At 44.8% G+C, this 24,054-nt stretch overlaps 1 protein-coding gene and 1 long non-coding RNA gene across 17 annotated transcripts in view; one reads left to right on the top strand and one right to left on the bottom strand.

The window, feature by feature from the left end:
• The window catches only part of abi1a (abl-interactor 1a), a 113,728-nt gene extending 100,872 nt beyond the window's left edge, over nucleotides 1–12,856 (bottom strand). For 2 of the 15 annotated variants that reach the window (XM_085987719.1, XM_085987718.1), the window contains exon 1: nucleotides 12,629–12,849. In XM_085987719.1, the coding sequence (XP_085843845.1) occupies nucleotides 12,629–12,745 (117 nt within the window). In that variant the 5' untranslated portion in view covers nucleotides 12,746–12,849. Of the gene's footprint in view, nucleotides 1–12,628 lie in introns of all 15 variants that reach the window. The other 13 variants (XM_085987725.1, XM_085987717.1, XM_085987722.1 and 10 more) reach the window with 9 other exon arrangements.
• Nucleotides 12,230–21,362, top strand: LOC147117086 (uncharacterized). Of its 2 annotated transcripts, none has more exons than XR_015078368.1 (3): nucleotides 12,230–12,340; nucleotides 18,697–18,906; nucleotides 20,414–21,362. It is a non-coding gene; the product is annotated as an uncharacterized LOC147117086 (long non-coding RNA). The 2 variants fall into 2 exon arrangements; XR_015078369.1 differs by having other exon boundaries at nucleotides 12,230–12,452.
• Nucleotides 21,363–24,054: the final 2,692 nt, after the last annotated feature.

Raw genomic sequence — 24,054 nt, 5'->3', positions numbered from 1 at the left:
GGACAATCAAATAATACAAATTGCCAAATTTCAGAACATATTGCACTGGAGATTAATTTCGCTGCTGTTTTAAAAGCATCCTGTAAACATTAAAACATTTTCAAGTAAAAGTAGCAAAATAAGCAAGTCACAATCCACACTAAGGTTTCTGGCAAAGATTACTCAATCCATATCCCAAATATTATGACACCACATTCTGATGTCAAACCAAGGGCTGGTTTTATACTAGCACTAATTTGAATGGTATGAATAAAAGAAGCTGGCAGTGGAATTATAATCAACTGTCCACCGCAACTACTGCATCCCAGAGTGCTATCTGCCATTTCGATCTATCGCCAATGTACAGATTTCTGCATGAGGCTCAGCAGAGCCCGTGCAATATAAACCAAAGCAGCTCCACACAGTAACCCAAGTAGCTTCAAAATACTTAGCCTAGATCTCTGCAGCATACCGATCACATACGGAGCTACCCTCAAATCCTACAAAGTTGCTACAGTAGTTTGACTTATATACTGAACTGTGACTTTATCCAAATTATGAACTCCCAAATGGAGCAAATGTCAAAGACTACTGCACCTCGCAGTGGATGATCACACACTTGACAGTCAAGCTCAAAACACAGCAAGTGGAGTTTGGAGAAGACAAACAATGGTACTATAAACATATTAGAAGGCAATCATTCTTTTAAATTACATTAAAAGATGTCCAAATAAACCAAATTATTTCTAGCTGAATTTAATGGAATAGGCGTGTCAAGAATTGCATGGAGTGCAGATAATTTTACAACTATGTAACTGTATAATTGTTAAATCAGTCATGGCTCAGTTGGTAGCACCCTCATCTGAGTCAGAGGTTGTTGGCTCAAGTCCCACTCCAGAGACCTAAGCACAAAAATCTAGGTTGACACTTTTAAGTGCAGTGCTGAGGGAGTGCTGCACTGTTGGAGGTGCCGTCTTTCAGATGAGACGCAAGACCGAGGCCCCGTCCGCTCTCTCAGGTGGGCGTAAAAGATCCCATGGCACTATTTCAAAGAAAAGCAGGGGAGATATCCTGCATCCTGACCAATACGTAACTATCAACATCACAAAAAACGATTATCTGGTCACGCTGCTGTTTGTGGGAGCAAATTGGCCGTTGCATTTCCTGCATTACAAGCGACTATACTTTGAAAAGTACTTTGTTAGCTGTAAAGTGTTTTGGGACATCTGGTGGTTGTGAAAAGCACTATAGAAATCTAAGTCAGTCTTTCTTTCCATTATATAGATCAGTTAAATTTCTGGTCAACCATAAGCAAAGTTCTTCAGTTGTAAATTTTACTTACAAATGACAGTTTATTTTTAGGTGCGTCAGTTTGTAGTATTTTCTTTAAAAAAAAACGCTATTCTATGCTGGGCAATCAATTTCCAGCTATATTTTACAGTGAATCCAGAGACTAGCATTCCAATTCTACCGCTGACAAGAAATCGAAGCAACATCTTGGAAAACAAATTTCTAAATGCCTTATTCAATATGTAGAAAATATACATTTAAAATATCTAAAATGAAACACTTCAGTGCTTTAAAAGATATGTTTATAAACATAGCACCCACAGAAAATATCAATTTCCTAAGATCTGGAATAAAGCTCAAAGCTTCAATCTCTACAGTACATTGGTCATTTACTGAACAACCAAGTCTTACTAGATCATTAACTGTTAAAACCAGAAACGCAAACCCAAGTTTATGGGTTAAAAAAGACACCACACTTGCCGTCAGTTCTATTAACCATTGTTGGTTTGGCAAACCAATGCACAGACCCATTTCCTCCAAGTTGCCGAAACTCAAAACAAAATGCCAACATGATCAGCATATATTATACGTGCATAAAAAGGTCAGGTGCCAGTTTGTCCCAACACAGCCATTTCATTTAATATACCTGAAATTACTTTTATTTTTTGCTTGTTCATTCTTCTTTCCTTCCTTGTACCCTGCCTTTTCCCCCCCACCACTACACACTTCATTTTCTTAATCATCTGTTCTCATTCCCCATCCCAAACAGCCAATTTCAGAATCTGCCAAAGCATCAGCAGTGCACAATGAGTTACGTACTCTAACTTCTAAACTGTATCTTATGGGGAAAGCATTTCACCAAAGTTCTCCACTCCCCTAAAACGGCAACTCATTATGCAGGGAATCCAAGAATATGTCCTACCACTCCATGGGACATAATACTACAAAAAATAAAATCTAACAAACTTCTTGGATACTTACAATACTGTATTGAAGCAATTTAGACTATAATTCTCAGACATGTCAGCAAGACATCCATTTTGAGTATCTAGTTCCTACTCAAGTACAGGCAAGTCTAACAGTAATAGATAAATGTAAGGTGCAAAATAAGCAGCTGAAAATTCCCTGCAAACGGGCGCAATTAACGGAAAGGACACAAACATCAAATAAATGCCCAGTCACCACCTTATTGAAAGATGACGATCCCTCAGGAACACACATTTGGCCACACTATATTTTTTTTAAAAACTATAGCAGTTTACTGCACAGATGGAGATTGTTTTGCCCATGTCTGTGCCAGCCCTTCGCTAGAACTATGCAGAACACATCACACTAGCTTCCTATACTTCATATCTTTATCAATTCTTTCCATAAAAAATGCAATAGTCTCTGTCTCAACTACCCCACCAGGCAAAGTATAAGACTCCCTGCATAAATTTATCCTAACCTCTCTCCTCACTGAGCATTTTAAAATTGGTGCTGCCTTGTCATTGACTCCCCAACCAGATTTCATAGAGGTTATTAAAATTTGTTCTTGGCCTTCTATGCCCCAGTGGAAATAGTCCCAGCATTTCAATTTCTCCTCATAACTACAGTTTCTCATTCCTGGTGAATCCATGCTGTATACACTCTCTGGCTTTAATATCCTTCTTATAATAATGAGACATTCAAACCTACTGTGGCCTAACCAATACCTTGCACAAATTTATTACCTATTTGTTCTTGTATTCTATTCCACTATGCACAAAACCAAAAAGTACTATTGGGCCAACTACACTTTCAACAACTTGCATTTATACAGCATCTTTAACAAAGAAAATGTGCCATGGTGCTTCAGAGGCATGACGAAAAACAGACTTCTAACCAAGGAAGAGATTTGAAGGGGGAAAATGAAGGTTTGGTCAAATGGTGGGTCGTAGAGGCGCTTGAAAGAGTGGCAAGACAGGGGGGTATTTGGAAGGAATTGAAAAGACTAGGACCTGCGCAGCAAAAGGCAGGGCCACTTTCAGTCAATTATGTATTCCCTCATTTTCCTGTTCCTTTATTTATACCAAAAATCAGTATCGGGTGGGTGTTTACCCTTCTGCTCCATAGCAGGTTTGTGTCCGGTTTGAACTTGTCTTCGGCCACTTGCTTTACAGTGACAGATGTACTGACCTGCAAGCATACAACACTACCTGGCATTCTAAAGCTCGACTTGCCCAGCACAATGGATTTCCAACCTAAACCAGTTGGACAATTTGCCATCTTTTTTTTTTTAAACCGATTATACGGATTCCTTGTTTACCCCATAAAATGCATTACCTCACTCTTAACTGCATTAAACGGAATCTGCCACGTGTCCACCAATGCTGCTAATCTATTTATATTCTCTTGAACTCTAGCGCTTTGTCAAACACCTGTACTTGTGCGTTATCTACAAATTTTGATACCGTGCTCCCTATGGCCACAACCAAATCATCTGTATATTTAAACACACAAGTGGACACAGCATCACCTCTGGGATACACCACCTCCAACTCTTTACCAATCACCAATTAACCCTAACCTTCCGTTTCCTGTCCAACCAACTTCCTGCTACATTTCCTCTTATACCAAACACATTTATTCTGACAATCCGAGACATTTAATCAAACACCTACTGAAATTCCATACACACATCTACAGATCTTCTGTCATCTAGTCACCTTTTCAAAAACAAACTAACTTTACTCTACATATACCAGACTGAAGGCATCAAAATTGACACACTGCTTTTCAGAGGGTGTGGTCATTAGCAATCCAAAATAATTCATTTTAATTCCTCAAGCTAAACAGTGACCAACCACTGCAAGTAAGCATTAAATAGCAGAGATGGCTAGCAGTTGAACAATTGTGCATTATTTGACTCAAGATCAAATCAATTAACTAGCAAAAAGATTCAATTGCAGTTGTCTCTGCTGTATCTCGTTATGCCACCCAATACATAATCTTAGTGTGAAGTTAAAAAGTCACATTTGAAATAATACAACGTAACTATCCGAATATCAAATTAGTGGTCATAATGACTGGCTGGCTTCCTACTCTGTGCTTTGTGAGGAAATCTCAGTTAGGCAGCAGTAGGGGAACTACAACTGATCTCAGTACAGCTGGGTTGGACTGGGGGGTGGGGGCAACAGCCAGGAGTGCTACCTATCACTAGCCAATGACTCCTGCTAAAGCGCATGAGGACACTGGATGGGAAAGACAGGATCAGATGTCGATGCCCCTAGAATCAAATGGCTAACACCCACTACCAGAAAGAATAGCCACTCCCTTTGACAGTCAAGGGCATTACCATCTCTAAATCCCATACCATCAACCTCCTGGAGGTCACTATTGGCCAGAACCTCAACTGCACCAGCCACATAAATGCCATAGAGACTACAGCAGATCAAAGGCTGGGTATTCTGCAGAAAGTGGCTCACTTCCTGGCTCCAAGCCTTTCCACCACCTACAAAGCACAAGTCAAAGCGTGTGATGGAATACTCTCCACTTTCCGAGATGGGTGCAGCTGCAACACTCGAAGCTCAGCACTATCCAGGACAAAGCAGTCTGCTTGATCGGCAGCCCATCCACCACCTTAAACATTCACTCCCACATCAGCGCCAAACTCCGGCTGCAGGGAGTACTATCCACAGGATGCACTGCGCCATCTCCCCATGGCTTCTTTGATAGTACCTCCCAAACCCATGACCTCCACCACCTAGAAGGACAAGGGCAGCAGGGGCAAGGGAACACCACCACCTCCATGTTCCCCACCATCCTGACCTGAACATATAAATCACTGTTCCTTCATTTTCACTGGGCCAAAATCCTGGAATTCCCTACCCAACAGCATTGTGGAAGTACCTTCACCACATGGGCTGCAGTGGTTCAAGAAGGCAGCCCATCACCACCTCAAAGGAAACACAGGATGGGCAATAAATGCTGGGCTTGCTAAAAACACCCATAACCTGAGAATTTTTTTTAAAACTTGAGTGAAGTACCATAAAATTAATAACACCTTGCCATCAAGAGGATAACGAGGAAAGAGAAATAGAGCGCAGATAAAAAAAATTCTCCTCCCTTCTATCCTAAAGATGCTGACTCTTCAATGAAACATAGTTCCATGGATACTCGTTATCCTCCAGTACCTTGCACAACTAACTATTCTGCATAGGACCCTCGATAGCAATCACCTAAACCTCAACAACAAGCGCGAGTGGACTATTTAACTGCTTGGGGCATTGCAGCAGGCCCCAGTCCTACCCTTACCCAATAATCATGCATGTGCACCTCAAGTGGGTGTAGCCAAATAGCAATAAAATACAAGGCCCTACCTCATTTTCCTTCCGAGCCGAGGGACACTGAGGCCAACTAATCACATCAAAAAAGCATCACAGACCTGGAATCTTCCTAGTCTATATGACTCAACTGTTCACTGCCATACCCAGGTGAGTCACTGTGGGAGCCGGAGGGGGGGGGAGGGGGGCGGGGGGGAGGAGGGGGGAAACTGCAATGAAGCTACATATCAGTGGGGCAGGATCAATACCACAAAACATTCTTCCACCCCAAGGGCATGGCCAAACGACCAATGAAACTCAAAGCTTCTATTTAGTGAGCGTCTTCTGGCTGCCCGCCTCTGCTGGTCTTGTCCGTGCCCAGATGGCCCTTCCGCGACCAGTGGGCTTCCGCAGGGACTAGAGTGCCTGATAGATACCTATAATATTATGATTTAGTATTAAAGTTTCTTTTGGTTCTACTTTTTATGTTTAAATTACTGTATTAGAGCACCTCGTTACTAGGGGGCACCCGCAAATCTGTCTTTCTGTTGACACTGAGGCACCCAGTGCCACCCTTTATCGATCAAAAAAAGAACTACCATATGGAGGGGAATGTGACAGTATGGTTAAAAGGACAAAGCAGTAGTAGCAGTTCATAGAATCATAGAAATTTACAGCACAGAAGGAGTCCATTTGGCCCATCTTGTCCGTGCCGGCCGACAAACAGCTATCCACCCTAATCCCACTTTCCAGCACTTGGTCCATAGCCTTGTAAGTTACAGCACCTCAAGTGTATATCCAAATACTTCTTAAATGTGATGAGGGTTTCTGCCTCTACCACTATATCAAGCAGTGAGTTCCAGACCCCCACCACCCTCTGGGTGAAAACATTTCTCCTCAAATCCACTCTAAACCTCCTACCAATTACTTTAAATCTATGCCCCTTGGTTATCGACCCCTCTGCTAAGGGAATCAGGCCCTTCCTATCCACTCAATCTAGGCCCCTCAATTTTACACATCGCGATTAGGTCTCCCCTCAGCCTCCTCTGTTCCAAAGAAAACAACCCCAGCCTATCCAATCTTTCCTCAGCTAAAATTCTCCAGTCTGGCAACATCCTCGTAAATCTCCTCTGTACCCTCTAGTGCAATCACATCTTTCCTGTAGTAAATCTCCTCTGTACCCTCTCTAGTGCAATCACATCTTTCCTGTAATGCGGTGACCGGAACTGTACACAGTATTCTAGCTGCGGCCTAACTAGTGTTTTATACAGTTCAAGCATAACCTCCCTGCTCTTATATTCTATGCCTCGGCTAATAAAGGCAAGTATCCCGTATGCCTTCTTAACCACCTTATCCTGCTACCTTCAGGGATCTAGGGACATGCACTCCAAGGTCCCTCTGATCCTCTGCACTTCAGTGTCCTACCATTTATTGTTAAAGACAGATGTTTTTCCAGAATGGTGGGACGTGAACAGTTGGAACCAGTAAAAATGCTAGAATCTATTATTAGGGATGTGGTAACAGGGCGCTTGGAAAATCACAATATGATCGGCAGAGTCAACACAATTTTATGAAAGTGAAATCATGCTTGACAAATCGATTGTTTTTTTTTTTTTTTTTTTTGAGTGTATAACTAGCAGGGTAGATATGGGGTAACCAGTGGATGTAGTATATTTGGATTTTCAAAAGACATTTGATAAGATGCCACACAAGAGATTGTTACACAGGATTAGGGCTCATGGGATTGGTGGCAAGACATTAGCATGGATTGAGGATTGGTCAACGGACAGAAAACAGAATGGGAATAAACGGGTCTTTTTAAGTTGGCAGGCTGTAACTAGTGAGGTGCCGCAAGGATCAGTGCTTGGGCCTCAGCTATTTACAATCTGTATCAATTACTTAGATGAAGGGGCTGATTGCAATGTATCCAAGTTTGCTGACAATACAAAGTTAGGTGGGAAAGTAAGCTGTGAGGAGGAGGATGTAAAGAGATTGCAAAGGGATACAGACCTGTTAAGTGATTGGGCAAGAAGGTAGCAGATGGGAGTATAATGGGGGCAAGTGCAAAATTATCCACTTTTGGTAGCAAGAATGGAAAAGAGAATTTTTTTTTATTTTTTATAAAAGTACTGTAAACTTGTATGATCAAAGCAAAAAATATTGACTTACATCACCACAATTTTCAATGTACCATATCAGTGTCAAACATGGGTTGCTTAACAGTGGTAGTACATTAACACAAACATGTTTAGCAATATTCAAGTGGGAATCAAAATTAAAATTCACAATTCAATTTTGATCACTTATGAAAGATACACAATTTGCTCAGAGAAGCTGTGGATAAGAATTAGGGAAACAAGATCAAGCTTGGGAAATGTACTAAGTGGAGTGTGCTAGGGGTCAATGTTGAGGTCCCCACCGTGCCTGAGCTACATAAACAGCCTGCATTCAGAGCACAATGTAAGTGGTCAAATTCAGATTACACCAAACTGAGAGGAGCTGCAGTGTCGGAAGGATCTGGGCAATATTTGCAAGTGTGCAGAACTGCAGCAATTGAAATTGGCTTTTGGAGCAAGCACAGACTTAATGACAAGAAGAAAAATAAGGGACATATAGAATGGTATCAAATAAGCTAGGAGAGGCTAAAAAAGGGGGGCTGGGTGTGATAGACACAACAATGGCCATGTGCAGTCATTGCAAAGAAATCAACAAAGCAAATAGAATGCTGTGCTATGTTGCCAAATCAAAAGTATAAATCTGAGGCAATCACATTCATAGAATCATAGAAATGTATGGCACAGAAGGAGGCCATTCGACCCAGTGTGTCTGTGCCGGCCGAACAAGAACTATCCAGCCTAATCCCACTTTCCAGCTCTTGGTCCATAGCCCTGTAGGTTACAGCACTTCAAGGGCATATCCAAATACTTTTTAAATGCGATGATGGTTTCTGCCTCTACCACCCTTTCAGGCAGCGAGTTGCAGACCCACCACCACCCTCTGGGTGAAAAAAGTTCTCAACTCCCCTTTAATCCTTCTACCAATTACTTTAAATCTACTTCCCCTGGTTATTCATCTCTCTGCTAAGGGAAATAGGTCCTTCCTATCCACTCTATCTAGGCCCCTCATAATTTTATGCATCTCAATTAAGTCTCCCCTCAGCCTCCTCTGTTCCAAACAACCCCAGCCTATCCAATCTTTCCTCATAGCTAAAATTCTCCAGTCCTGGCAACACCCTCGTAAATCTCCTCTGTACCCTCTCTAGTACAATCACATCTTTCCTGTAATGTGGTGACCAGAACTGTACGCAGTAGAATAGCTGTGGCCTAACTAGTGTTTTATACAGTTCAAGCATAATCTCCTTGTTCTTATATTCTATGCCTCGGTGAATAAAGGAAAGTATCCCGTATGCCTTCTTAACCACCTTATGTTTAGGGATCTGTGGACATGCACTCCAAGATCCCTTTGTTCCTCTACACTACTCACTGTCCTACCATTTAATGTGTATTCCCTTGCCTTGTTCGTCCTCCCCAAATGCTTTACCTCACACTTCTCCGGATTGAATTCCATTTGCCACATTGCTGCCCACCTGATCAGTTCATTGATATCTTCCTGCAGTCTACAGCTTTCTTCCTCACCAGCAACCACACAGCCAATTTTTGTATCATCTGCAAACTTATTAATCATGCCCCCTACATTGAAGTTTAAATCATTGATATATACCACAAAAAGCAAGGGACCTAATACTGAGCCCTGCGGAACGCCACTGGAAACAACACTTCAGTCACAAAAACACCCATTGACCATTACCCTCTGTTTCCTTGAAGCTGTATAGTTTTCGGATTAGAAAACATCTTCAACACTGCATTCAGCTCCAGTCATTAAGGTACAAGGGAAACCGCTACATCCCCAAAGTCCTTGAACATATCGTTGCCTCCCATATCCGTGCCCCTTCCGCCCCCCCCCCAAATCAGTGTTCGAACCTTTCCAATCATGTTTCCACCTATGCCACAGCACGGAAATGGACATCCTCTGTGACTGACCATGGTGCATTCTCTCTCTCCTCATTCTCTCCACAGCCTTCTGACATGGTTGACCACATCATCCTCCTCCAACGCCACACTTCCATTGTCCAACTGGATGGAACTGCCCTCTCCTCATTCCACTCTGACTTATCCAGTCATTGCTGGAGAATCTCCTGCAATTACTTCTCTACATACTACCCCTCATGGCCGAAGATATGACATACGGTTCCAGATGTATGCCGCCGACACGCTGCTCTACCTCACCAGCACCTCTCTCAAACCCTCCAGCCTGTGTTGTCAGGCTGCTTCTCAGACAGAGTCCTGGATGAGTCGCAATTTCCTCCAATTAAAAAAATTGGCAATACTGAAGTTATTGTCTTCAGCCCCCGCCACAAACTCCATTCCCTCGCCACCAATTCCATCCCCCTCCTTAGCTACTCAGGCTGAACCAGACTATTCGCAACCTTGACATCCTATTAGAGCCTGAGCTTTTTCTGACTTCATATCCTCTACATCACAAAGACCTCCTACCATCACCAGTCTCTGCCCCTGTATCAGCTTATCTGCTGCTGAAACGCTCATCCATGCTTTTGTAACCTCCTGACGCGACTATTCCAAAGGCTCTCTTGGCCAACCTGCAATCTTGCACCCTCCATAACCTTGAGCTCATCCAAATCTTTGCTGCCTATATTCTAAACCACACCTGCTCACTAACCTACATTAGGTCCCAGTCCACCAACGCTTCAATTTTAAAATCCTCACTTTAGTCTTCAAATCTCTCCATTGCCTTACCCCTAGCTCTCTGTAACCACCTCCAGCTCTACAACACTCCAAGAACTCTGCTGTCACCAACTCTGGACTCGTGCATCCCCCCACCCTTCGCCCCAATAGTGACAGCCATGCCTTCAGCCATCTAGGCCCAAAGCTCTGGGATTCCTTCCCTAAACTTCTACTCTCGCCACCTTGCTCTCCTCCTTTAAGACCCTGCTTAAAAGTCACCTCAAAGCTTTTAATCACCTGTCCTAAAATCTTTCTTTGGCTCGGTGTTAATTTTTGTCCCATTACACTCTTGTGAAGCACCTTGGTTGGGACGTATTCCTACATTAAAAGTGCTAAAACATTCAATCCTGGAAGTGATGCAAACAGAAGGCGGCCACAAGGCTGTTTTTTTTTTATAAAGAGGAAAAAAATTGGACTGCAGTCCTGAATGGAGATGAATGGGGGGAGGCCAACAGAGGTTTATGATACCACGTACAATAGAAAAAGGTTACTCGAGCTCCATTTCAATTAAACCACAACTGCAACACAAGGAGCCATAATTACCAACTGGTCAAACAGCTTCACAATGGGATCAGGAAGTACTTTATGCAGAGGTCAAAACTCAAAGACCTTTCGGAAAAAGGTAATAAGAGGCAAAACTGGAGTAATTCAAGAAGCAGTTAGATGCTGTGATGATGGAGAGGGGTAGGTTTCAAGGCACGATGGGTTAAATTGCCTCAGTTACTGTACTTTGTAGTATGCCAGTTATATTACAGTAAAACTTCAAGAAGGAGTTAGATATATTTCTTAGGGATCAAGGGATATGGGGAAGAAGGCAGGGACAGGGTAATGAGTTTGGATGATCAGCCGTGATCTCATTGAATGGCGGAGCAGGCTCGAGGGGCCGAATGGCCTACTCCTGCTCCGATCTATGTTTCTATGTAAAAAAAAAATAAACTGCTTAAAACATAAATTAAAGTGTATCTAGGACAGATGGAAATTGAGCAAGAGGCCTGACCAAAAGTCATTTAGTGTAGCATTTACAAAACGCGATTTAGAATATCCCTACAAAAAGTATTTACAAAGTGCTCTAATAAATGATTTCACAAGAAATATCTACTGCAGCCCGAGCCTGTAAACTAGGCTTAGTTGACAAGTCGGACTACGTGTTGCAGCTTCTGTCTGCCTTATATATTTGTCATATTTCCGTCAGAGGAAAAAGCAAATGTTACATGGGCTTCCCACGAATTTGGCGCATCAGGCTAACTCCCGGGTGGAGTTCGGCATCTCATCCGGTTACTGGCGACCTCGGAGTGAGACTAAATTACACACATCGGCCAAATAGCGAGCTGCAACACTCACATGCCCCAGGAATTTACTATGAAGACGAAAAAAAGAGGGAATAGAAAAACCAGTTTCATTGTGGAGAAGAGGGAGAGCCAAGCCTCCTCTTGTCGGCACAAGATCTGCTCAAAAACCAGTTTCACACGAAACCAGCCACTTTTTAATCTCCAAAATTTTCCCCAACGTTGACCAACCCAGATAAGGCGAATGTTTCTCAATCGAGAGATTGAAACCTTTCCAGCAAGTCGGTATATCAATCAGCACTTCTCGCAGCTTTCAGACAGAAAGCACGAAAGAAACACCGAAATTTATTACACACACACACGGGATCGATCGGTGTAAAGATCCTTTGGCTTCTTTTCGTAAAAGACGTACATCCAACCGATAAATTCAAAGCGGGGAGGAAGCACAAAAGCTTTAATAAAATTAAATAAAACTGTAGAGCGGGCGCCTCCACAGCGGAGAGTAGAAGCCGCGGGAGAGAGGGGAAACTGTTAGGGGAAAAGAGAGAGGCAGAGCCCCGCCGACTATCCCGGGAATTAGAACTCGCACGTGAGTCACACAGACCGGCACACCCTCCGGGGGCTGAATACAGACTGGAGTGGGAATGTGCTTGTTAAATCCAGCGGAACCGCCAACCACAGCAGCCGACTCCTTCACAAAGTGAGTTAAAACACACAGACAGAGAGGAGCCTCCGCCTTCAGCCTTGGGCCGAAGCTCCATATAATCAAAAGGAGCGGCGAGGGCCCGGGGCGAGTGTCCGGCCGGCGCTGGGTGAGTGAGAGAGATGAAGTGAGGTGTGTGTGTGTCGGGTGGGTTTGACTGCACGGCCCACCCCAACACGGAGGAGTGAGTGTGCGGGCGGGCGCCGCCGGGACGGTGTGTGAACGGGGCTGGGTCGCCGCCGTGTTACTCGCTCTCGGTTTTTTCCCTCCCCCGTCGCCCTTTACCTGGACATAGTTGGTCTCGCAGTAATCCGCCACGCGGCCCAGGTTCTGGTAACTCTCTATCAGCGCCCTCTTGCCGGCGGGGATTTCCTCCTCGAGTAACATTTGCAGCTCTGCCATCTTACATCTTTCTGCATCGCTTTATTACTCGCTCGCTCGCAACCGCCCGAGTTCCTCCCTCCCAACCACGCCGGGCACTCTGGGATCCCGCGACCTCTCACCCCTCCCGTGCCCGCGAAGCATTCTGGGACTTGTAGTCTCTCCACCCTCTCTTGTCTGCAGCCGTGCACTGACCTGGGGTGACACCTTGACCCTTTTTTAAAAATATATTACATATATATATTCATTCCTGGGATGTGGGTGTCACTGGCATAGGCCAGCGTTTCTTGCCCATCCCTCATTCTCTACCACAGAAGGCAGTTGAGGCCAATTCATTAAATATATTCAAGAAGGAGTTAGATATATTTCTTAAGGCTAAAGGGACCAAGGGATATGGGGAGAAGGCAGGGACAAGGTACTGAGTTTGGATGATCAGCCATGATCTCATTGAATGGCGGATTAGGCTCGAGGGGCCGAATGGCCTACTCCTACTCCTATCTTTTATGTTTCTATGCCCTCCAGAACATAAGAAATTGGCCTACTCCTGCTCCTATCAGCCCCTCAAGCCTGCTCCGCCATTCAATAAGATCATGGCTGATCTGATCCTAACCGCCAATCTACTATCACAGAAGGCGGTGGTGAGCCGCTTTCTTGAACCGCTGCCGTCCGTGCGGTGAAGGTGCTCCCGCAGTGCTGTTAGGGAGGGAGCTCCAAGGACTATGACCCAGCGGCGATACGTTTCCTTGTCAGGATGGCGTGCGACTTGGAGGGGAACTTACAGGTGGTGGTGTTCCCAGGCGCCTGCTGCCCTTGTCCTTCTAGGTGGTAGAGGTCGCGGGTTTAGGAGGTGCTGCCTGACGTCTGAAAATGTGGTTAGAATGCCTTTTCTAATAAAACCGTAAACAGACACCAATGTCGTCACACAAAAACTCCCCTTTTTTTTTTAGAGGGGCACAGCTAATAAGGAACTAAACCATAAAACAAAGGAACTTATAAAATTGAATAATAATATTACATCTTGTGTCCACCAGTCTCTGCAGTGCCCACAGCTCACAGAAGGCCTCAAGGGGACCAGCGGACACCACGTGCCCATGTGTTTAGATGCTGCTGAATCCCCAGCATTTTCTGTTTTTGCTTTGGCAGTTATGCCTCCAGTTTTACGTCAATGCTGCAGTTACACTGGCATTTTAGCATCGATTCTGCAATTTGATTGCACTTTTGCATGAATTCTGAAATGATATAGTCAATTTTATGGTTTCTGCTTCACAACAATGCAAAAATACAAGTATAACTCAGGAGTTGGATGGATAATCTGAATCTTGAATGCATTATAGCTGTAGAGAAACCTGGGTTATAATTCCAGCATGTCACGTATTGGGTAATCATGATATTCTAACTGGAAGATCGAACAAAGCTATCACAGGAGAAAGGTTTTCATTAAAGAGTCCAGTGCTTTTACCATGAACTGTTACTTTTATCCACTCCACTTTACATCATGTTTTGGTAAGTTTGCTAAGCATATGAATATTCATAGGAACAGGAGCAGGCCATTTAGCCCCTCAAGCTTGTTCAGCCATTCCATGGTTGATCTGTACCTCGACTCCATTTACCCGCCTTTGTTCCATATCACTTGCTACCCTTACCTAACAAAAGTCTATCAATCTCAGTCTTGAAAGATCCAATTGTCGCAGCATCCACAGCCTTTTGGGGGAGTGAGTTACAGATTTCCAGTACCCTTTGTGGGAAAAGTGTTTTGGGATTTCACTCCTAAATGGCCTAACTCTAATTTTAAGATTATGCCTTTTTTGTTCTGGATTCCTCCACCAGAGGAAATACATTTTCTGTATCTACCCTATCGAGTCCCTTAATCATTTTAAATACCTCAATTAAATCCCCCCTCAACCTTCTAAACTCAAGGGAATACAGCCAAGTTTATGCAACCTGACCTCTAATTTAACCATTTAAGCTCTGGTATCATTCTGGTGAATCTGCGCGGTACCCCTCGCAAGGTCAATGTATCTTTCCTGAGATTTGGTGTCCAAAACTGTACGCGGTACTCCAGATGGGGTCATGCATGCCTGTGTCATCAGACCAACATTGACGATGATGCACATGTACAGGAAACCAGCAATGGCTTTCAGAATGCCTCAGATTCACCTGAAAGTAGGGATAATATAACTTCCAACTATCTGAACCTGGAAACAAGTACCAGTCTCATATCAGAATGCAATAACCCTGTGCCAGAATCAGTAACTGTCCTGAGACAACAACAACAACAACTTGCATTTATTTAGCACCTTTAATGTAGTCAATCATCCCAAGGCGCTTCACAGGAGCATTTTCAAACAAAATTTGGCAATGAGCCACAGAAGGAGATATTAGGATAGGTGACCAAAAACTTGATCAAAGAGATAGGTTTAAAGGAGCAACTTAAAGTAAGAGAGAGGCAGAGAGGTTAAGGGAGGGAATTCCTGAGCTTAGGGTCTAGGCAGCTGAAGGCATGGCCACCAATAGTGAAGCAATTAAAATCAGGAATTCGCTAGAGGCTAGAATTGGATGAATGCAGAATATAGTAATTGAATTGAGCATAATTGTTTTTAGACTCCTAGTAGATCTCTGAGGGTTGTAGGGCTGTAGGAGATTACAGAGATAGGGAGGGGCAAGGCCATGGAGGGAGTAGAAAACAAGAATGAGAATTTTAAAATTGAGGCGTTGCCGGACCGGGAGCAAATGTAGGCCAGCGAGCACAGGGCTGATGGGTGAATGGGTGCGAGTTAAGATAAGGGCAGCAGAGTTTTGGATGAGCTCAGTTTTATGGAGGGTGGAAAATGGGACCACCAGCTAATAGAGTGTTGGGATAGTCAAATCTAGAGATAACAAAGGCATGGATGAGGGTTTCAGCAGCAGATGAGCTGAGGCAGGGTCAAAGACAGGCAGTGTTACGGAGGTGGAAGTAGGCGGTTTTGGTGATGGAGTGGATATGTGGTTGGAAGCTCATCTCAGGGTCCAATAGGACGCCAAGGTTGCGAATGGTCTGGTTCAGCCTCAGACTGTGGTAGGATGCATCACTGTCCCTGTGTATGTTAAAAAACAAGTTCTGGAGGACTCTTCTCCCCGCACTTATGGTTCAGTGAATAAAATAATTGCTCAGCATGTACTGAACAAGAATTTCCAGATTCAGTACTCAGTTTGTGCTGAGTTAGCTAACCTCTTCTTGGGTGATGGTAGGGATGCTACAATTGTTTGTTTTTTTGTCCTCAGGCTGAGGTTGAGGGAAAAGCAGGTCAGGTGTCCCATTTTTGGTAGCTATCCAGTGATCCCTGCTGGGAAGCGCCCTTGCACAGACATTGATCCTGGGATGAGAGGGTTGTCCTATGAGGAGAGATTAACCTGGGATGAGAGGGTTGTCCTATAAGGAGAGATAGACCTGGTATGAGAGGGTTGTCTTATGAGCAGAGATTGGGTAGAATGAGCATATACTCTCTGGAGTTTAGAAGAATAAGAGGTGATCTCATTGAAACATAAGATTCTGAGAGGGCTTGAAATGGTAGATGCTGAAAGGTTGTTTTCCTTTGGCTGGAGAGTCTAGAACTAGGGGGCATAGTCTCAGGATAAGGAGTGGGCCATTTAGGACTGAGATTTCTTCACTGAGAGGATTGTGAATCTTTGGAATTCTCTACCCCAGAGGGGTGTGAATGCTCAGTTGTTGAGTGTATTCAAGGCTGAGATCGATAGATTTTTGGACTCTAAGGGAATCAAGGGATAAGGGAATCGGGCGGAAAAGTGGAGTTGAGGTCGCAGATCAGCCATGATCTTATTGAATGACAGAGCAGGCTCGAAGGGCCATATGGCCTACTCCTGCTACTATTTCTTATGTTCTTTGGTCGATTGAAGATTGGACTCAGTTGTCATGTCCTGAATGATCAATGGCCTAGATGGTGGGCATATTTCACAACGTTTCACCATAAATTGTGGCAACACTAATTAAATTAATCCTGGGTACCTAGCCTAAAATAAAATATTCCATAATCTTTATTTTACCTTAGCTATATACACAACACAATCTATGAATTTATTAAAAGTCTTGCGACTGCATGTACTTTCTGTTGTCACACCACCTGTGCCATGCCTTTGTCACATTTTCTCACATCTCTGACATGATTATTTTGTTTTCTTAAGGTTTAAATAATATAAATTAGTCATTCTAGGTATGGACTTGCTTCTATTATGGGAATAATCTGTATGCACCTCAAAGCAACTTTAAGTGATTCAGAGACCCCCAACCCCATATAAATAACTAATAGTTGAATACTGCTGCATTCTTAGACCACTTTATGTGCCATCTATATTTCAAAAACATCCCATTGTACAGTATTACTTCATTGTGGAGTGTGGGTGTGCTTCCAGATGCCAACTGGGACTCCGTCATCAAGAAAGATGTTGTTGGGAGTAACATTTCTGCTTCTGTCTCCTCTGGGTAGAGGATTTTATGCCAAGTAGTATTGACAGGAACACATTCTTATCTGCAGTGGAGGCAGCCTTAGGACCTGGGAACACTGGGAAGCAGGTCCGGAGTCTGACAGTGCTGGAATGGGGTCTTTGGATCTTGTAGTATTTTGAGGGTGGTGCCAGGGTCTGGAAGTACTGGGGCGGGGTGCGGGGGGCAGGGGAGCCCAAGTATCTTAATAATTTTGGCACTCACCAACATCATAAATAGAATGCACGTCATCGTAAGACATTAAAATCCATTCACAAATGCTGTGTCTAGGCATTTTTTTTCAAAGAGTGTACAACAAAAAGGTCAATGTCTTAGAAGCAAAATGATTGATTGGATACATAAGTAAGTGGGAGGGTGTCTTAATCTACTGACAGTTATTTTTGTCTGTTTAATAGAATAAAATAAGTAGTAATTCTAATGTGCCTTACCTGAAAATGCAGTAGTTTGTCATTGAGATATTGTCACTTGTACTGTAAAGGAACGATTTGTGAATAGGTAGCAATTACAAACACAATTTCACCCTTCCAGAATTATGAAGTAATTGTTGTGGCAATTCTATACCTTCCTTTCCAGTAAACTGACAGCATTACAACATAGACCAATTAGTTGCATGATTTTTTGTACTCACGCAGACAATTGCTTCACTAACTTCAAGAAAGGAATTACCAATAGGTTTGGGAAATGATTTATGCCCATTAGCTGAGGGGATTGTAAACATATATGTAACAAAATTAATTTTGGTCTTTCACAATTTAAAAGAGTTGCCCAAAAGGCCTTAACCTGAGGCTCGGAAAGAGAACAGAAGACATTCCAATGATGGGAAGTCTGCCTGGCATTGTAAGCTATGTGTATTGGTCAGGGGTAGACAGCAACAGGCACCTTGATTATCAATTATCAATAATTAATGCAGGTGCCATTGTTGGTTAGAGCTACTGCAGATCACCAATAATACCAAGAACTTTAAAGATGAATAAAACTTAGCTTGTCCAATGGTTTCAGCTGTGAAACTGAGACATAAGATCCAGGAAGTTGGCGCAGCAGTAGGGACACTACAATTGGCTTCAGTACCGCTGGAAAAAAAGTAGCCAGGCCTTCCACTTCTGCTCATTATCCAGTCATCTCTGCTAGAAAGCACATGTGTATGGATGCCAGCACATGTGTGTGGATGAGTCGTGCCTATGAACATTCCCTCTTTTACCCACAGTCAAATACCCTGCTGACACTCACTGTTCAGGCTCACGTATGAAGAATGGACATTTGGGTGAGGTACTTCCTGAATAGCTGCCAGAGCCTCCAAACTGTGCCCCAACCTGAGTCAATATCATTGGGAGGGGATGGAAAAATATTATTCAAGATCATGGTGGAAAATGTATCCAGTGTTACCTTAATATTTCTGATGACCTCACTGTGCTTAGATCCTTGTTATTTCAGTAGTAACCATTTGTTTCGATATTTTCCTCCTTCCTGTTTTAAGGAGAATGGGTTTGGCCTCCTGGCCATAGAACAGTCCATTCAGTTGGAGTATGCCTCATCTTTCGAGCAAGACATTTTGGACAATGTCCCCACAAAAGAACTGTCAGCACAGAAAGTTCTACAATTCTTCAAAGCGAGAAATGTTATATCCTATTGGAAGCTTTCTTCAGGAGATATCCAACAGCATTGAACAGAATGGTTCATCACTGAGGTACAAGCATGTTGGCTGTGCAATTGTGCATAAGGTTCCTCTAGTTAATGATTCATCAGTACATTCTGAGACTCTCTGGAGCCATGATTGTTAGGAATATTTTCTTCAGAAGTGTGAGTTTAGATAAAAAGTTTAGGGAGAAATGACTTGACCCACAAGTAATGTAAGTAGAAGGACGTTTTTAAAACTTACCTTGGTCTCTTCTGGTCAGTCGGCTCCTCCCAGTGTGATTCTGCTGCCAAGCAGGAAACAGTGCAGGACTCCCCCTGGCTTGACATTAATATTACGTCTCGGTGCCAATGACATCATTGGGCTGTGAATTTTGCATCTTAAGTTGGTCCCCGCCTGCCTTTAGCAGGTGCCTCGTTGAGGGCCTGAATCACTGCCGTTAATATTATGGCAGCCGGGAACATGGCGGGTTAGAGGCGGAATTGTGAATTTCAAGATTTTAACCCCTCAACTGACCTTTTCCTGCTTGTTAAACGGGGGCGGTTAAATCTAAGCCATTGCAAGATGTATATATTGTATACCTATCCTTAGGTAGAATAGATATGAAGGCAAAATGAGAATTGTTTTCTGTCTAGTGTAAATAGAATGTCTGTTATGTGATGAATATTTCTGGATTATCCACAACATTTTCCCTGTTTTTTCAATTACAATATTTAAGTAACAGTTTCAAAAATGGTTCCAGAGGATCTACCTACGGCATTCTTGAGCCAGTTATTAGCAACTTGGGGCTATTTACCTTCCTATGCTGCACCTAGTATCTGCTTACCAACAGCATAGCTGAGATCAGGACCTGCTTGGTTATGTCAGGGATTGTCGTGTTCTACCGTTCCAAAATAATGTGTCATGCATAGCTCGCTGTGTTTTCTCTCCTTCAGTTTTCCCTCTGACTTGTTTCCTTACTTCTTCTTTCCGAAAGGTGGCAACTCATGCTGGGGTACCAGCAGTACTCTTATAACTTGCCTAATTGCTAGCATAAACATAAGCAAGGTAATCAACCATGGGGGCTCCCTCAGTGAACCTCAATGCTGCTCTCAGCTCTTTCCTTGGTCAACTTGTCATGCCTCCACCACCTGAAATCGGCTAACAGTACAGATCAGAACTGAAGCTGGGACTTTCTTAGCTCAACACTGCATTATTATGTGATATATTTATGCACTCAGACAACTGGGAACCCACACAGCTGGTTTTTAATTCTAATCAGCTGGAGCATCATTTGGTTTTAGAGTATTTACTTTCCCTGGGGAGTTAAAATTCCTCTGTTATGCTATTTTTAGCAATCAATGAATGCATTTGAGTCAAATTCTTATGTGGACTATTTTAACAATTCACTAACACCCTATTCCCACCCCCACAGACAAATTTAATTCCTAGATGCGTAAAACTATTTATAACCCACAAGTGGTGAACAAACTTGGTATTGCAGTTTTTCCATTGTGTCATTGTGTGCTTTATTAAAACATTGACAGGATTTACATTGTACGTCATTTTTTTTCTCCAGAGGAAGATTATGATTAGAGCTTGCACTTATATAATGCCTTCAACACAGAAAACAGTTCCAAGGTGCCTTCCAAAGAGGCACTGGAAACCAAGCAGGAATTTGGGATGAGAGTTACAGAAGCTGACTGAGGTGGCAGCAGAAGAAGAAGGTTTTGAGAAGATTTTTAAAAGTGGGGAGAGAGGTGCCAGGGTAGAAAGGTAGTTCCAGAGTGCTGAGGTATGACACCTGAAGGCTCTGTCCACTGATACTGGAGCGGAGGTACGCACAGAAGGCCAAATTTGGAACAATGGAAGGTGCAAGCTGAGGCGCAGGGCTGGAGGTGGCTGGAGGCTGTGGTAAACCACTGTTGTTATTATTGTTGTTCACCACTGTTGTTAGTACTGTTGTTCACTGTTAGTACTGTTGTTCACTCTTGCATATTGTTGTACTTGTCTGTGCATGCCTCAGCTGACTCCGCCCCTGGCTCCACCCTCATGGCTGGGTATAAAGGTCGCTGCTCGGCAGCCTCCGGCCCTTTTGGATACCAGGCAACCACAAGAGGCATGCTCTGTTCTTTGGTAATAAAAGCCTGTTTATTACTTTCTCAATCTCCAGTCTTTTGTAGCAATTGATAGTGCATCAATTTTATTACCAAAATTAAATGTTGGCTGCGGATGCTGATCAACCGATGGCGCAAAACGCTGAGCAGCAGGCGCTGCTGCGAGCCCTCAGACCAACATGCCTGGACCTAGACCCCCAAGAAGCGGGTTCGTCGACTAAATTCGCACAATGGCTGCGTTGCTTTGAGGCGTATCTGGAAGCCTCGACCGTGACCCTTGATGAAAATAAACTGAAAATCCTGGCCTCGAAGGTGAGCCACCAAGTCTATACTTTAATCCAAGATGCGACGACCTACGCGGCGGCTATCGACCTACTGAAAGGGCAGTATGCACGCCCGGTTAACACGGTCTATGCCAGGCACCTTTTAAGATCTCGCAGACAGCAGCCCGGGGAATCGGTGGAGGCCTTCCTACGGGCACTGCGGGTACTCGGACGCGGCTGCGACTGCAAGGAAGTATCGGCCGCGGCACATGCGGAGGGACTGATACGAGACGCTTTCGTTGCGGGTCTAAGGTCCGACTACTCCCGGCAGAGGCTGCTGGAGAAGGGTGAAATAGACCTGACAAAGGCAGTGTCCCTCGCGCTCTCGCTCGACGCGGCCCACAGAAATATGGACGCTTTCTCCCCTAATCGCCCCGCGCCGTGGACGCCGCAGTCTTGGGCCATGGGACCGCCACCTCCGACTGCTGCAGCGATGTCCAAGGCACAAAAATGCTATTTTTGTGGCCAAGCTAAACACCCTAGAGCACGCTGCCCCGCGAAGAATGCTACCTGCTCCGGCTGCGGGAAGAAAGGTCACTACGTTAGCGCCTGCAAAGGGAAGACCGCTAACGCCAGCAGCGCCGCGTGCGAACCGTGGGCGCAGCCATCTTGCCCGCCATCTTGGGCTCCCCCAGCCGCGTGGGGATCGGGACCGTGGGCGCCGCCATTTTGTCCGCCATCTTGGACGCCTCCGACTTCGGTTACGGGGGACCCGGACTCCACCACCGCCTCATCGGACGACCACATCGACGCGCTTGAACATACGCTGGCTTCCGTGACGCTGGATCAATCTCTCCCGCATCAACTGTCCAGGTCCATGATGGACATTACGGTAAACGGCCGCGCCACTACCTGCCTTTTTGACAGCGGGAGCACAGAGAGTTTTATACACCCCGACACGGTGCGCAGTTACTCTCTCCCGATCCTGCCAACGCGTCATCGCATCTCTATGGCTTCCAAAGCCCAGTCAGCGGAAGTCGGTGGCTACTGTATGGTGACTCTTTCAGTGCAGGGTACTGAATACAAAAATTTTAAACTTCTGGTCCTGCCCAATCTCTGCGCTGCTGTCCTACTGGGGTTGGATTTTCAGTGCCACCTTAAGAGTGTCACTTTAGCGTACGGTGGACCCCTCCCCCCTCTCACGGTCTGCAGCCAGCAGTTTTTAAATCGCCCGCTGCGCGCCATTTGCAGCCTCTCCACCCTTAAAGTCTCCCCCCCCTCCTTGTTCGCTAACCTCACCCGCGACTGTAAGCCCATCACTACCAAAAGTAGGCGTTACAGTGCCGGGGATAGGGGTTTCATTAAATCCGAGGTAGCGAGACTCCTGAAGGAAGGGATTATCGAGAGCAGCAATAGCCCATGGCGAGCACAAGTGGTGGTGGTGAAGACTGGCGGAAAACAGCGCCTAGTTATTGACTACAGCCAGACGATCAATCGCTACACCCAGTTGGATGCATACCCACTCCCCCGCATATCTGACATGGTCAATCAGATAGCACAATACAAGGTGTTCTCGACGATTGATCTGAAGTCGGCATATTACCAGCTCCCCATCAGGGCTGAGGACCGCCAGTACACAGCTTTTGAAGCTGACGGTCGGCTCTATCACTTTCTCAGAGTTCCCTTCGGCGTCACCAACGGAGTTTCTGTCTTCCAACGGGAGATGGACCGGATGGTTGACCAGAACGCGCTCCAGGCCACTTTCCCATATCTAGACAACGTCACCATCTGCGGCCACGACCAGCAGGACCACGACGTTAATCTAGGGAAATTCCTCCGGACAGCCCAGCGGCTGAATCTCACATACAACAAAGACAAATGTATGTTTCGTACTAAGCGCCTTGCTATTCTTGGCTGCGTAGTGGAGAACGGAGTCATCGGCCCAGACCCCGATAGAATGCGCCCTCTTATGGAGCTCCCCCTCCCCCACTGCCAGAAAGCACTGAAGAGATGCCTGGAGTTTTTCTCTTACTATGCTCAGTGGGTGCCCAACTATGCGGATAAAGCCCGACCCCTCATCAAGTCCGCCTCCTTCCCCCTGACAGCAGAGGCCTGTGCAGCCTTCACTCTCATAAAAAGCGATATTGCGAAGGCCACAATGCACGCTGTGGATGAGTCCCTCCCTTTTCAAGTGGAGAGCGACGCATCCGACTTTGCCCTAACTGCAACCCTTAACCAGGCGGGGAGACCCGTGGCCTTTTTCTCAAGGACCCTCCAGGGCCCCGAGATTCGACACTCCTCTGTCGAAAAGGAGGCCCAGGCCATTGTGGAAGCCGTGCGACATTGGCGGCATTACCTGGCCGGAAAACGATTTACCCTGCTCACTGACCAGCGTTCAGTAGCTTTTATGTTTCATAATAAGCAGCGGGGCAAAATCAAGAATGACAAGATATTAAGGTGGAGAATCGAACTCTCCACCTACAATTACGATATCTTGTACCGGCCCGGGAAACTCAATGAGCCCCCAGATGCCCTATCACGTGGTACGTGCGCCAACGCGCAGGTTGATAGATTACAGACCCTCCACAATGACCTCTGCCACCCGGGGGTCACCAGGTTCTTCCATTTTATCAAATCCCGTAACCTGCCCTACTCCATCGAGGAGGTCAGGACCATGACCAGGAACTGCCAGATCTGTGCCGAGTGCAAGCCGCATTTTTATAGGCCAGAGCGAGCCTGATCAAAGCCACGCGCCCCTTCGAGCGGCTGAGCATCGATTTTAAAGGGCTCCTCCCCTCCTCTGACCGCAATGTGTACTTCCTCAATATAATTGATGAGTA

The sequence above is a fragment of the Somniosus microcephalus genome, chromosome 5, assembly GCF_052327205.1.
Source record: "Somniosus microcephalus isolate GS21.2 chromosome 5, FLI_Smic_1.0, whole genome shotgun sequence".
In the NCBI taxonomy this organism is placed as follows: Eukaryota; Metazoa; Chordata; class Chondrichthyes; order Squaliformes; family Somniosidae; genus Somniosus; species Somniosus microcephalus.
This window is presented reverse-complemented; position numbering and strand designations above follow the sequence as displayed.